The sequence below is a fragment of the Camelina sativa genome, chromosome 14, assembly GCF_000633955.1.
Source record: "Camelina sativa cultivar DH55 chromosome 14, Cs, whole genome shotgun sequence".
Classification (NCBI taxonomy): Eukaryota; Viridiplantae; Streptophyta; class Magnoliopsida; order Brassicales; family Brassicaceae; genus Camelina; species Camelina sativa.
In genome coordinates this window covers 16,671,705-16,683,868 of record NC_025698.1, presented here as the reverse complement: position 1 = coordinate 16,683,868, position 12,164 = coordinate 16,671,705, and the positions used below count along the sequence as shown (strand labels likewise).

Genomic DNA, 12,164 nt, shown 5'->3' with positions numbered 1-12,164 from the left:
ATCTTGCTCTTATGATGGTCTTAGTTCTTAGGCCTTCCTGAATAAGGTTTGGTCTATTGATTTTTTTAATGCTATATTTTGTAATATCTATATTTGTAATGATCCAAATCCTAGATCGGATGATATAATAATCTTCAAAGTTCGATAGGTTATATGACCGAACAAACAAGGGTCTCATTCACGGTTCGGTGGGTTCAACCGGCAGATCGGTTTACAGTTTTCATAAATCAATGTAAACCTTTAGATTGATATTTGCGATGTAATGAGATCTTGGCTTCGTGGCTTGTACGTGCTGATTATTTAATCCAATAAGCAATGCGACGCCGGTTCGAACCCCACGATTTAGGGTTCTTTTTAATAAATCCAATCTTTACAAACTCCAATACGCCTCCTTGTTTCTCGATCCTCTCAAAAATCTCCACCCTACCAATGAAGCGACGCCGTAACTCTAAACTCAAACTCGAAGAACCCTCCGACCAATCACCGACAACCACGGCGGATTTCACCTTCACTCTCACCAGAATCGCCGTCAGTCAAATCTGCCAATCTATCGGATACAAAGCCACCGATTCATCCGCTCTCAACACTCTGACCGTAACCACAACCAAATTCTTACAATCCCTCGCCGGACTCGCGTCGTCGTTCTCAAACGCCGCTAATCGTACGGAGTCGAACCTCTTCGACATCGTCAACGGTCTCCAAGACATCGCTCTATCTACCTCCGATTGTTTCCCCGGCGGCTCTACCGTTCACGATGTTGAATCACACTGCTTGATCAAATCCGCTGTTCTCCGTAACCTCTCCGATTTCGTCAAGTATGCTCCTGAGATCCCTTTCGCTAAACCGTTACCGAAGCCGGAAAGAGACATCGGATCATCATCGGGAAAAGATTTGGATCACGCGGCGGTGGCGGTGACTCAATCGGTGGAGTATGTTCCAGCTTGGCTTCCGCCTTTCCCTGACGCTAGTCTCTACTCCGATCGGTGTACTAAAGATGGATCTGATCACTTGTGGGAATACTCTGATTCCGTTATTGATCGTGAAAATTTGAAATCTGAGAGTTGTAGAGGTAAAAAAGGCGGAGGAAGATTACCACAGAGGAGAGCGAGAGTGAGATTCAAAATGGGACGAAGATTTGAGAGGTGGCACCGGGATAATGACGGTGAATCTGGCCGTGATATTGAGGTGAAGAAGAATATATTCACAGTGCCGGCGAGTGGCCGATTTAAGTATATACACTAGTGACTGGTTTGAAAAAAGAAAAACAAAACCATGAGGTTTAAGATGGATTCGAACCGTAGACGCTTGAGGACCCGTGCATTTTTGCTAATTGGTATTATACCGCACGAGCTGCATCTCTGAAAGTTTTAGCATGCCCAGTGTTATATTTTTATACACTATTGATATTTTGGTTACTTTATTTCTTTCTATGAGATTTTTTTTTTTTTGAATATTCAGACGTATAAAAATAGTGGAATTATACATTTCATTCCAATAGTTTTTTTCGTTTTGCCAAAATTGAAAGACTATATAATAAAGGGAAATTATTGAACCAGCCCGGTTTTAAATGAACTTTTTAAGTTGATCTTTTACCCGATGTTAACTTGTTTAGTCATTGGAACCAGCACACAAAGTGAACAACGGATTGGTCGCACAAATAGGTGTTTTGTTCATGAATATGATGTGAAGTGTGGTTCTTTTGGAAACTAGATTGAGAACATTGACTAGATTAGTTTTTTCTAAAAACCGATTTGGGGAAAAAACTATGTACAATTGTTTGTTTCATTTTTCTTTGTTGCCTAGGAAACTTTCTATAGTGTAACTTTTTTTTGTTATATAATAATAATAATGCAAACTACACAGGTTGGTGGGTTTAAAAATGTATATGAAATGCAGAAATGTCATGTGTTTTTCCTTTTCACCAAATTTAATGTATAAAGCTTTTGTTTAAGCTACTTGACGACTCTAGTGTGGTTTGTATAGACACATTTTATGCAGTCTTTTTTCTAACATCCATTTTCACAAACACCCAAATTAATCTCCACCGTCCATGTTTTAAAGAAGTCATACAACACGTACACGTGTTGCCCATCGAGTTTTGAGGTACACTGTTTCATTACCCCCACTATGATTCATATATATGCACAGCAAAAACAAGTCGCCTTCCTTCTCAAAATTTACTGAAATTGCCACTGTTTTTGTTTTCGAGTTTGTTGGTTCTCCGATCTCGGCGGTGTCTTCTTCTCCTCCGGTGGATATTCTCGTTTTGTTTAAACCTCCGGTAGTTTTTGACTGAGCTTACGGTATGATTCTGCTTCTTCATTTTATTTGTCGTTTGTATGGAGTGAGTATTCCACTTGTTTTTGACTTTAGAAATCGGAATTTTTGAAAATTTCTACAGGAAATGCCGGTGGTTTCTCTGGCTAAGGTTGTTTCTTCTCCGGCGGTGGCCGGAGATTTCTCCGCTCGCGTTCCGTTCGTGTATGGGAGACGACTCGCGTCGAATCGTGTTTCTTTCGAGAAATTGAGGCGCCGGAATTGTATGGGTCACTGCGTAAGAAGCGAATTGAAGAGTCCTCGTGTCTTAGGTTCCGTCACAGGTTTGAAACTCCGACGTTGATTTTGCATGTTAATCTGAGAAGATTTGTGATTGTTTGTGTTGATGGTGATTTGTATTTTTTCTTTTTGAATAGATTTAGCGTTGGATAATTCTGTGGAGAATGGTCACCTTCCCAAAGGAGATTCGTGGGCTGTACACAAATTTGGAGGAACTTGTGTGGGAAACTCAGAGAGGATTAAAGATGTTGCTGATGTTGTAGTTAAGGATGCCTCTGAGAGGAAGTTGGTGGTTGTGTCAGCGATGGCTAAAGTCACTGATATGATGTATGATCTCATTCATAGAGCTCAGTCTCGGGATGATTCCTACCTGTCTGCTTTGGCTGCTGTTCTTGAAAAGCACCGAGCAACGGCTGTTGACTTGCTTGATGGAGATGAACTCGCGAGTTTCTTGGCTCGGTTAAATGATGATATAAACAATCTCAAAGCAATGCTTCGTGCCATTTACATAGGTACTGGTTTCGTTTTCTCTTTGTCAATGCTAATTACATATTGTTAGGAGGAGGTATTATGTAGTTGAACTGGATTTGGTTTATGTTCTTCTGAAATCTTATTCCTCCTGTTACGACCTCTTCTATCTCTGCAGCTGGTCATGCGACAGAATCTTTCTCAGACTTCGTTGTGGGTCATGGAGAGTTGTGGTCTGCTCAGATGTTAGCTGCTGTTGTGAGAAAGGTATACAAGTCTTAGATGTTGTGCTGCGAGGAAATTCTAATTAAGAAGAATATGTTTTTCTGGACTTTTACCATTCTTACATGCTTGTGTGCATTTCTTTTTAGAGTGGATTGGACTGCACCTGGATGGATGCAAGGGATGTGCTTGTTGTTATTCCGACGAGCTCTAATCAAGTCGATCCTGACTTTGTGGAATCAGAAAAGAGACTGGAAAAGTGGTTTTCCCTGAACTCAGCAAGGATTATTATAGCAACTGGCTTCATAGCCAGTACACCACAGAACATTCCAACGACTCTCAAGAGAGATGGTAGTGACTTCTCTGCAGCTATAATGGGTGCTCTGTTTAGATCTCACCAACTCACAATCTGGACAGATGTTGATGGTGTGTACAGTGCAGATCCAAGGAAAGGTATGTGCAAGCATACATTTAATTTCCGTATAGCTAGGAGTAGTTATTGAGCCATGACAGGCGTGTGTTCCTCATTATGTTTGTCTATTGTTATGCTAATGAATATGTTTCGATGCAGTTAGTGAAGCTGTTGTACTGAAGACTCTTTCTTACCAAGAAGCTTGGGAAATGGTAAATTTCGAACCTCTTGCACTTGTTTAAATTCCTAGCTTTCCAGAATCTTTGTTTACACCTAACATTAATGTTGATATGCCTGCGCAGTCTTACTTTGGGGCAAACGTTTTACATCCGCGGACCATTATTCCAGTGATGAAATATGACATCCCAATTGTGATAAGGAACATTTTCAACCTCTCTGCCCCTGGAACAATGATATGTCGGCAGACTGAAGATGAGGATGGATATAAATTAGACGCTCCTGTCAAAGGATTTGCAACGATTGACAATTTGGCTCTTGTAAATGTAGAAGGGTGAGCTGATGGTGGATATTGTATTACATACTCGCTGATTATTTTATTTCTTATACGAACTTTGCATTCTTTTTATAGAACTGGAATGGCTGGTGTTCCTGGTACTGCCAGTGCCATTTTTGCTGCTGTCAAGGAAGTTGGAGCTAATGTGATTATGATCTCACAGGTCATCTAGTTCAACTTTCTGATTTCTTCCATTGGTTATGTCTTCCCTTTTCAATTGCAGGTTCTTAATTAATGTACGTAAATCCAGGCTAGTAGCGAGCACTCTGTATGCTTTGCTGTACCTGAGAAGGAAGTGAAAGCTGTTTCTGAAGCATTGAATTCCCGATTTCGTCAAGCTTTGGCTGGTGGCCGCCTTTCCCAGGTATCTCTCTTGTTCTTTATAGGATATCAACTATATTATTGTTAAGGCATCGGCTTTTTTTCCCAACCTATGGTTTAATTGTTTTTTTTTTTTAGATTGAAATCATCCCAAATTGTAGCATATTAGCAGCAGTTGGCCAGAAAATGGCAAGCACTCCTGGTGTTTCTGCCACTTTTTTCAACGCGTTAGCAAAGGTAAGCAAGTGTAGTGTTTGCCAAGAAAATCGAATGACGGTTCTATCGTTCATTTCATATCCTTTTTGTGCTAAGAAGCTCTGCTGATACATTGCCATTCCTAAATAACTGTAGGCCAATATCAACATCCGTGCTATAGCTCAAGGTTGCTCCGAATTCAATATTACAGTAGTTGTCAAGCGTGAAGATTGCATTAGGGCACTAAGAGCTGTGCACTCAAGATTTTACCTTTCGAGAACCACTTTGGCTGTGGGGATCATAGGACCAGGACTAATTGGTGGAACCTTACTTGATCAGATTAGAGATCAGGTGAGTATCTGATCTGTATATGTGAGATTATAGTTATATACGGACCAAGGTTCAAACTGAATCATCTTTAAATTTATTTTCACAGGCTGCAGTGCTCAAAGAAGAGTTCAAAATTGACTTGCGTGTTATAGGGATCACTGGCTCAAGTAAAATGTTGATGAGTGAATCGTAAGTCAACAAACTTGATTCAATACTTGTAGGTGAACCGCATTACTGCTGTAATCCTTACACAATCATCATCTTTTAGGGGAATTGACTTATCAAGATGGAGAGAACTTATGAAAGAAGAGGGAGAAACAGCTAACATGGAGAAGTTCACCCAATATGTGAAGGGAAATCATTTCATTCCAAACTCTGTTATGGTTGATTGTACGGCCGATGCTGGTGTCGCTAGCTGTTACTACGACTGGTTGCTACGAGGAATTCATGTGGTCACTCCGAACAAAAAGGCTAACTCAGGACCACTTGATCAGGTTAAGAGTTCGATATTTGTTTTAGTGAATGTTGAATAGGAAGCTACAAAATCTGTTCTTGTTGAGGTTCCGTGATTCCATGAACATAGAGACTAGTTGGTAACACTTTCCTGTTTGTAAATGCAGTATCTAAAGATTAGAGATCTTCAAAGAAAATCGTACACACATTACTTCTATGAAGCAACCGTTGGAGCTGGTCTTCCAATTATCAGCACTTTACGTGGTCTTCTCGAAACAGGGGATAAAATACTGCGGATTGAAGGCATTTTCAGGTATCTCCTGTTCAGCTTGGTAACCACAACAATTTGTTCAGATAACAAAAGAATGAGCTGGCTTTGCATCTTCACACACACTAATATTTTCCTTTGATGCCTTGCTGCAGTGGTACTTTAAGCTACCTTTTCAACAATTTTGTCGGCACCAGAAGCTTCAGTGATGTTGTAGCGGAAGCAAAGCAGGCAGGTTTCACAGAGCCAGATCCACGAGATGATCTATCTGGAACAGATGTTGCCAGAAAAGTACGGTTTTTTTCTGTCATCAAATTGGGTTTTTGGCAGCTTGTGTTCGATCATTTAATGATTTTGAACCTTCTCGTAACTGCTTCTTATGCAGGTGACAATTCTTGCCAGAGAATCAGGCTTAAGATTGGATCTTGACGGCCTCCCAGTCCAGAATCTTGTGCCAAAGCCTCTACAAGTAAGTCTCTGTATACAATATTAATTCTCATCGTCAACAAAGATAATCCTTTTGACACTTCAGTATTCTATTCCAATGTTCATCACAGGCTTGTGCATCAGCAGAAGAGTTCATGGAGAAGCTACCTCAGTTTGATGAAGAATTGTCAAAACAAAGACAAGAGGCTGAAGCAGTAGGAGAAGTAAGTAGTGCCTCTAAGCAAATTTATGTTAAAAACCGAATGCACAGCCTCGAAAAGAACTCATTTGCTGTGTTTATAGGTCTTGAGATATGTAGGAGTTGTAGACGCGGTAGAGAAAAAGGGAACAGTAGAGTTGAAACGGTACAAGAAAGATCATCCGTTTGCTCAGCTCTCGGGTGCTGACAACATCATCGCTTTCACAACCAAACGGTACAAAGAACAGCCTCTGATTGTTCGCGGACCTGGTGCTGGTGCTCAAGTCACAGCAGGTGGAATATTCAGTGACATTCTTCGCCTTGCATTCTATCTCGGGGCTCCATCTTAACCCAATCATTTCTTCTAGGAACAAATCTAGTTGATAAAAACCCTGTTTCTACATTTTAGAATCTGTAATATGGATTTCAGAGATTTTGATTCTTCTTATAGATGAAATAAAACTTTATGGTAACAAAACACTCTAGGAAAAAAAAAATTGAATAAAGCTTTCGGTAAATTACACAATACAATCAGTCTCTTGGCTTTTAGTTTCATCTCCTTCCATATTTTTTTTTTGACGATCAGTTTCATCTCCTTCCATATAATTATGACAAAACTGAAACAAAACTTAAGTTTCAGAAACATTTCTCAATCTATACTCTGGGCAAAAACTTCTTCTACAGCCTGAAGACTATATATAACCTAAGGTTGAAACACCTTAGATATGAAAATGGAACTAATCTGAGATCCAATGCGGTTGAACTTCATTTGTCAATGATCTAATAATACTCATCAGAGTTGCCTTTGCTTTGAATGAGAGGAACACCGTCTTCTCTCCATTTTATACGTTCTTCGCAGATTGCAGCCACTACCTCAACATAGAGTTTGTGTTCCTAAACCAAAAATAGCAAAAAAGAAAACCAATGAAATTATCTGAATTGTGAAATGTAATATTCAAAAGTATTATTTAGTAGTAAGTACCTCACGAAGAACCCTTTTGGCCAATTCCTCTGGTGTGTCATTAGCATTCACGCGGACTGCACTTTGAGCAAGTATACGCCCTGAGTCGTACTCTTCATCGACAAAGTGAATTGTCGGACCTGAATACCTACATAATAAAACCCGTTTCATGTTTTCTTGCACATAAGAAAAAGAAAGAAACTACACATTGTGTGAGTGAGTATGCGACTTCACCTAGCTCCAGATGCTAGAACAGCTTTATGAACTCTCTCACCATAAAGCCCTTTGCCTCCAAAAGCCGGAAGAAGCGCAGGATGGATATTTAGAATCCGTTTAGGAAAAGCTTGCACCAGCTCAACCGGTATAAGTTTCAAATATCCAGCTAGAAGAACAAAGTCTACACCATATTCCCTGTCCATTAAACCAATGTTAAAGAGACATATCTAGAAAAAAAAGTGGTAACACCCATTGACTAAAGAAAGAGAGAGAGAGAGAGAGAGGTCGAGCAACCTAAGAACATCAACGAGCTCTGTAGAAGAGAGTCCATCAGATGGTTCTCGTCTCCCTTTTGGGAATACTAAAACAGGAATGCCATTACTTCTTGCATACTCAGCACCTCCACAATCTAAGATTGATATACATACAAACAATTACTCAAAATCAACACACTGATAGCAAGCAGTTCTTGTCTGATTCGTTAACCCAAAGAGTGACATAGAGAAGCTCCGAAGAAGAAAGGTAATACCTTTATTGTTAGTGACCAACAAAACAACATCCCCGTGAACAGAACCAACACTGCATCCCTCATGAATCTTCTTGAAATTGGAACCACCTCCGGAAACAAACACAGCAAGCTTCTTCCTTTTTATTATTATGACTCCATCTCTTCTCGAGACATCATCAACCTCTGCTACGATTGGAGCAGCTTTTACAAGTGGTTGTCCGATCCTCATCGCAGATCGGGTTAAGGGAGTTGGGAAAGAGAAGGAGAGAGCATTCCGGGAAGGAGGCGCCAACAACGAAGGAGCAATCGAGTTGTCGCGATTCTGAACCGGCGGCGGAAAGTAGAGTTGACTCGAGAACAATACCCGTGATTCCATTTGAAATCCCGACGGAGGTTTGTTTAATCGGGAGGTTTTGTTGTCGGAACGAGTGACGGAGACTGTGTTTGGTCTTCTCTGCCTCTTTAAGTCTTAACCCTTTACAAATTGATTTTATTTACCGACCCAACCACATATTAATCGGGTCGCTCCACCCGAACCAATAAATAATCGGATCCACCCAATTTTTTTTAATTTAATTATGAAAATTTATAAGGTAACAAACATTAACATATATATATGTATATATCAATCTTCGGTTCACTGCCCATCTCTAGTAGTAGGTTTAGGGTTTTGGAGACGCTTCAATATTATTGCTTTGCTGCTGCAAATACATCTTTGCTTGATAAATCTTCTCCTCCAACGGCTCCATCGACAAACATGAAGTACCTCTTTGCTACAAATGCCCCTTCGCTTGATTTTTTTTTTTTAATTTTATTTTATTGTTGTTTAACTAATTATCGTCGAGCTCGATGCGTGATTCTGCAGCAACGTGTGTTTGTTTTCATGATATGTATATTCATCATTTATGTATTCTTGATTACTTAATGCTAGGAATTATATAGATAATCTAGAGATTTATTAAGAGTATTATACAACACGTACATGTGGTCGGTTACGTCGGTATTTGAGTTTCTGTGTGCTGTATTTAGGAAAGCCTAAGTTTTTCTCTATCCTATATATATATAACCTCTAAGCCTGGACCCTTTATGCTTATTAATTTTGTCTACGCTGATGAATTTGAGATCAAAGGTTTTATCTTCTTGTGAATACTTGTATGAATTGCTTCTACTTTGGTTTATGGAGTGAAGTTTATTTATTTATTTATTATATAATTAATTCATTTTTTTAAATTTTCCAAATCTATTGTGTCGTGATGATGATATTCTTACAGGAAGATAAGAACAAGAACAAGAAGGGCTATGAGAGCTGGGCGCAAGTTTAACAGGCATCAGATTTATGGGTTTTGTTTTGACAACTGGAGTGACACTCTTCGTCGAATGGAATGGAAGAAACCATAGTAAGGCTATAATTAAAAAAAAGAACATATAAATTTGCTTCAATATCTACTGCTTTTAGTTTCTGTTTATAGACATTGTTGTTGATGAGTCGTCTCTTTGTTTTGATTATGCAGCAGTTGTTCGCCTGCGCTGATGTACTGTTGTAGACCACCGGCAGAAAATAATTGGAAGATTCCAAAACGGTAATTAAGGCTATGAAAAAAAATATTTATTCTTCAACTTCTTTGTTCTTTTTCTTAAATATCTTATGAAATAATATTCGTGCTGATGAGTCTCTCTCTGTGGTTGATGATTATGCAGGCTTATTCCTTGTAAGGAGCCTTGTAATTTCTGTGAGTGTGCTGGACTACAGCGAAATAGATCCAAGGAGCCAAAAAAGTACATATAAATTTCCTTACATATTTTTAAAAATTTGTAGACATTTGGTGTTGATATTGTTTGATTATGTAGAGGTATTGAGGCTACGTTTGCTACAACAGTGAATAAAGGAAAATGGATTCTTTCTAATCCCCATTTTGGGTGGCGATGGTGGCAGTCAGTACAATGAGGAGGGTGTAAGTTGTGGGAATAATCCATTTGTAACCATTTATATTAAAACATAGATTAGTTTTCTGTCATCTTATTTTGTTTATGTTGTATGTTTTACTTTCAAAAAAAAAAGAGTAACGAATAATATGTTGTAACGAATCACTACAAGAAAACATATAATTACCGACTATAAAATCAGTCATTATACAGTCGCAAACTACCTANTATTGCTTTGCTGCTGCAAATACATCTTTGCTTGATAAATCTTCTCCTCCAACGGCTCCATCGACAAACATGAAGTACCTCTTTGCTACAAATGCCCCTTCGCTTGATTTTTTTTTTTTAATTTTATTTTATTGTTGTTTAACTAATTATCGTCGAGCTCGATGCGTGATTCTGCAGCAACGTGTGTTTGTTTTCATGATATGTATATTCATCATTTATGTATTCTTGATTACTTAATGCTAGGAATTATATAGATAATCTAGAGATTTATTAAGAGTATTATACAACACGTACATGTGGTCGGTTACGTCGGTATTTGAGTTTCTGTGTGCTGTATTTAGGAAAGCCTAAGTTTTTCTCTATCCTATATATATATAACCTCTAAGCCTGGACCCTTTATGCTTATTAATTTTGTCTACGCTGATGAATTTGAGATCAAAGGTTTTATCTTCTTGTGAATACTTGTATGAATTGCTTCTACTTTGGTTTATGGAGTGAAGTTTATTTATTTATTTATTATATAATTAATTCATTTTTTTAAATTTTCCAAATCTATTGTGTCGTGATGATGATATTCTTACAGGAAGATAAGAACAAGAACAAGAAGGGCTATGAGAGCTGGGCGCAAGTTTAACAGGCATCAGATTTATGGGTTTTGTTTTGACAACTGGAGTGACACTCTTCGTCGAATGGAATGGAAGAAACCATAGTAAGGCTATAATTAAAAAAAAGAACATATAAATTTGCTTCAATATCTACTGCTTTTAGTTTCTGTTTATAGACATTGTTGTTGATGAGTCGTCTCTTTGTTTTGATTATGCAGCAGTTGTTCGCCTGCGCTGATGTACTGTTGTAGACCACCGGCAGAAAATAATTGGAAGATTCCAAAACGGTAATTAAGGCTATGAAAAAAAATATTTATTCTTCAACTTCTTTGTTCTTTTTCTTAAATATCTTATGAAATAATATTCGTGCTGATGAGTCTCTCTCTGTGGTTGATGATTATGCAGGCTTATTCCTTGTAAGGAGCCTTGTAATTTCTGTGAGTGTGCTGGACTACAGCGAAATAGATCCAAGGAGCCAAAAAAGTACATATAAATTTCCTTACATATTTTTAAAAATTTGTAGACATTTGGTGTTGATATTGTTTGATTATGTAGAGGTATTGAGGCTACGTTTGCTACAACAGTGAATAAAGGAAAATGGATTCTTTCTAATCCCCATTTTGGGTGGCGATGGTGGCAGTCAGTACAATGAGGAGGGTGTAAGTTGTGGGAATAATCCATTTGTAACCATTTATATTAAAACATAGATTAAGTTTTCTGTCATCTTATTTTGTTTATGTTGTATGTTTTACTTTCAAAAAAAAAAGAGTAACGAATAATATGTTGTAACGAATCACTACAAGAAAACATATAATTACCGACTATAAAATCAGTCATTATACAGTCGCAAACTACCTAGTAGCGACTGATTGGCGACTGACGTCTGTAGTCGCTAAACAGAGCGTCGCTAAATAGTCGGCACGGAGCTACTATTTGGTGTCCAATAGTTTTGGTCGTTGTTCCCTCGCCAAACAGTCGCTAAAAGTGGAGACAAAATTGCACTGCTTTAGCGACTGATTTGGTTACTCATTTGCGACTGTTTTGGTCACTGATTTATGTACGTTTTGGTGACTGTTTTACGACTGTTTAATTATCAATTTATCAGATTTTTTTTTTTTTAAATCCAGTAAAATTGAATTATTTGATTTTGTAATACCAAAACTGATTATGAAAACTATAACTAAAACATAACAAACATGAAACTAAACAAAGACACAAGTTTCAACATACTTAAGTTCTAGAAAACATCCAAACAACCATTCATAAGTTCTACAAGCAGTTTCAAAATACATAAGTACAACCATTACAAAAGTTTTAAAGGTCATGAGGGAAGGAGGGATAGTGAAGGAACCTAACTTT

At 38.1% G+C, this 12,164-nt stretch overlaps 5 protein-coding genes across 9 annotated transcripts; 4 read left to right on the top strand and 1 right to left on the bottom strand.

Annotated features, from left to right (window-relative positions):
- Positions 173–1,435, top strand: LOC104741730 (transcription initiation factor TFIID subunit 8-like). Its single transcript, XM_010462642.2, has one exon. It carries the CDS (start codon positions 316–318, stop codon positions 1,240–1,242), a length of 927 nt encoding a protein of 308 aa, XP_010460944.1. The 5' UTR covers positions 173–315; the 3' UTR covers positions 1,243–1,435.
- Positions 2,161–6,917, top strand: LOC104741728 (bifunctional aspartokinase/homoserine dehydrogenase 1, chloroplastic). The gene is made up of 18 exons (XM_010462640.2): positions 2,161–2,303; positions 2,402–2,600; positions 2,694–3,068; positions 3,203–3,291; positions 3,396–3,699; positions 3,818–3,870; positions 3,961–4,169; positions 4,248–4,335; positions 4,423–4,536; positions 4,632–4,730; positions 4,845–5,039; positions 5,125–5,207; positions 5,287–5,512; positions 5,639–5,784; positions 5,895–6,030; positions 6,125–6,208; positions 6,297–6,389; positions 6,469–6,917. Exons 2-18 carry the CDS (start codon positions 2,405–2,407, stop codon positions 6,712–6,714), a joined length of 2,736 nt encoding a protein of 911 aa, XP_010460942.1. The 5' UTR covers positions 2,161–2,303; positions 2,402–2,404; the 3' UTR covers positions 6,715–6,917.
- LOC104741729 (phosphoribosylglycinamide formyltransferase, chloroplastic-like) lies at positions 6,850–8,498 on the bottom strand. The gene is made up of 5 exons (XM_010462641.2): positions 8,071–8,498; positions 7,836–7,950; positions 7,560–7,736; positions 7,347–7,473; positions 6,850–7,258 (listed from the first exon to the last, which is right to left on the bottom strand). Exons 1-5 carry the CDS (start codon positions 8,423–8,425, stop codon positions 7,145–7,147), a joined length of 888 nt encoding a protein of 295 aa, XP_010460943.1. The 5' UTR covers positions 8,426–8,498; the 3' UTR covers positions 6,850–7,144.
- On the top strand, positions 8,706–10,147 carry LOC104741725. Of its 4 annotated transcripts, none has more exons than XM_010462631.2 (5): positions 8,706–8,811; positions 9,321–9,446; positions 9,561–9,629; positions 9,748–9,825; positions 9,898–10,147. In XM_010462631.2, exons 1-5 carry the CDS (start codon positions 8,807–8,809, stop codon positions 9,992–9,994), a joined length of 375 nt encoding a protein of 124 aa, XP_010460933.1. In that variant the 5' UTR covers positions 8,706–8,806; the 3' UTR covers positions 9,995–10,147. The 4 variants fall into 4 exon arrangements, with proteins under 4 accessions (XP_010460933.1, XP_019091448.1, XP_010460936.1 ...); XM_019235903.1 differs by lacking the exon at positions 8,706–8,811 and adding an exon at positions 9,081–9,201 and having other exon boundaries at positions 9,564–9,629; XM_010462634.2 differs by lacking the exon at positions 8,706–8,811 and adding an exon at positions 9,083–9,201 and having other exon boundaries at positions 9,927–10,147.
- On the top strand, positions 10,544–11,506 carry LOC104741727. 2 transcript variants are annotated; one of them, XM_019235911.1, is made up of 5 exons: positions 10,544–10,664; positions 10,784–10,909; positions 11,027–11,092; positions 11,211–11,288; positions 11,361–11,506. In XM_019235911.1, the coding sequence occupies exons 1-5, from the start codon at positions 10,624–10,626 to the stop codon at positions 11,455–11,457; spliced, it is 408 nt and encodes a 135-aa protein (XP_019091456.1). In that variant the 5' UTR covers positions 10,544–10,623; the 3' UTR covers positions 11,458–11,506. The 2 variants fall into 2 exon arrangements, with proteins under 2 accessions (XP_019091456.1, XP_019091455.1); XM_019235910.1 differs by having other exon boundaries at positions 10,558–10,664; positions 11,024–11,092.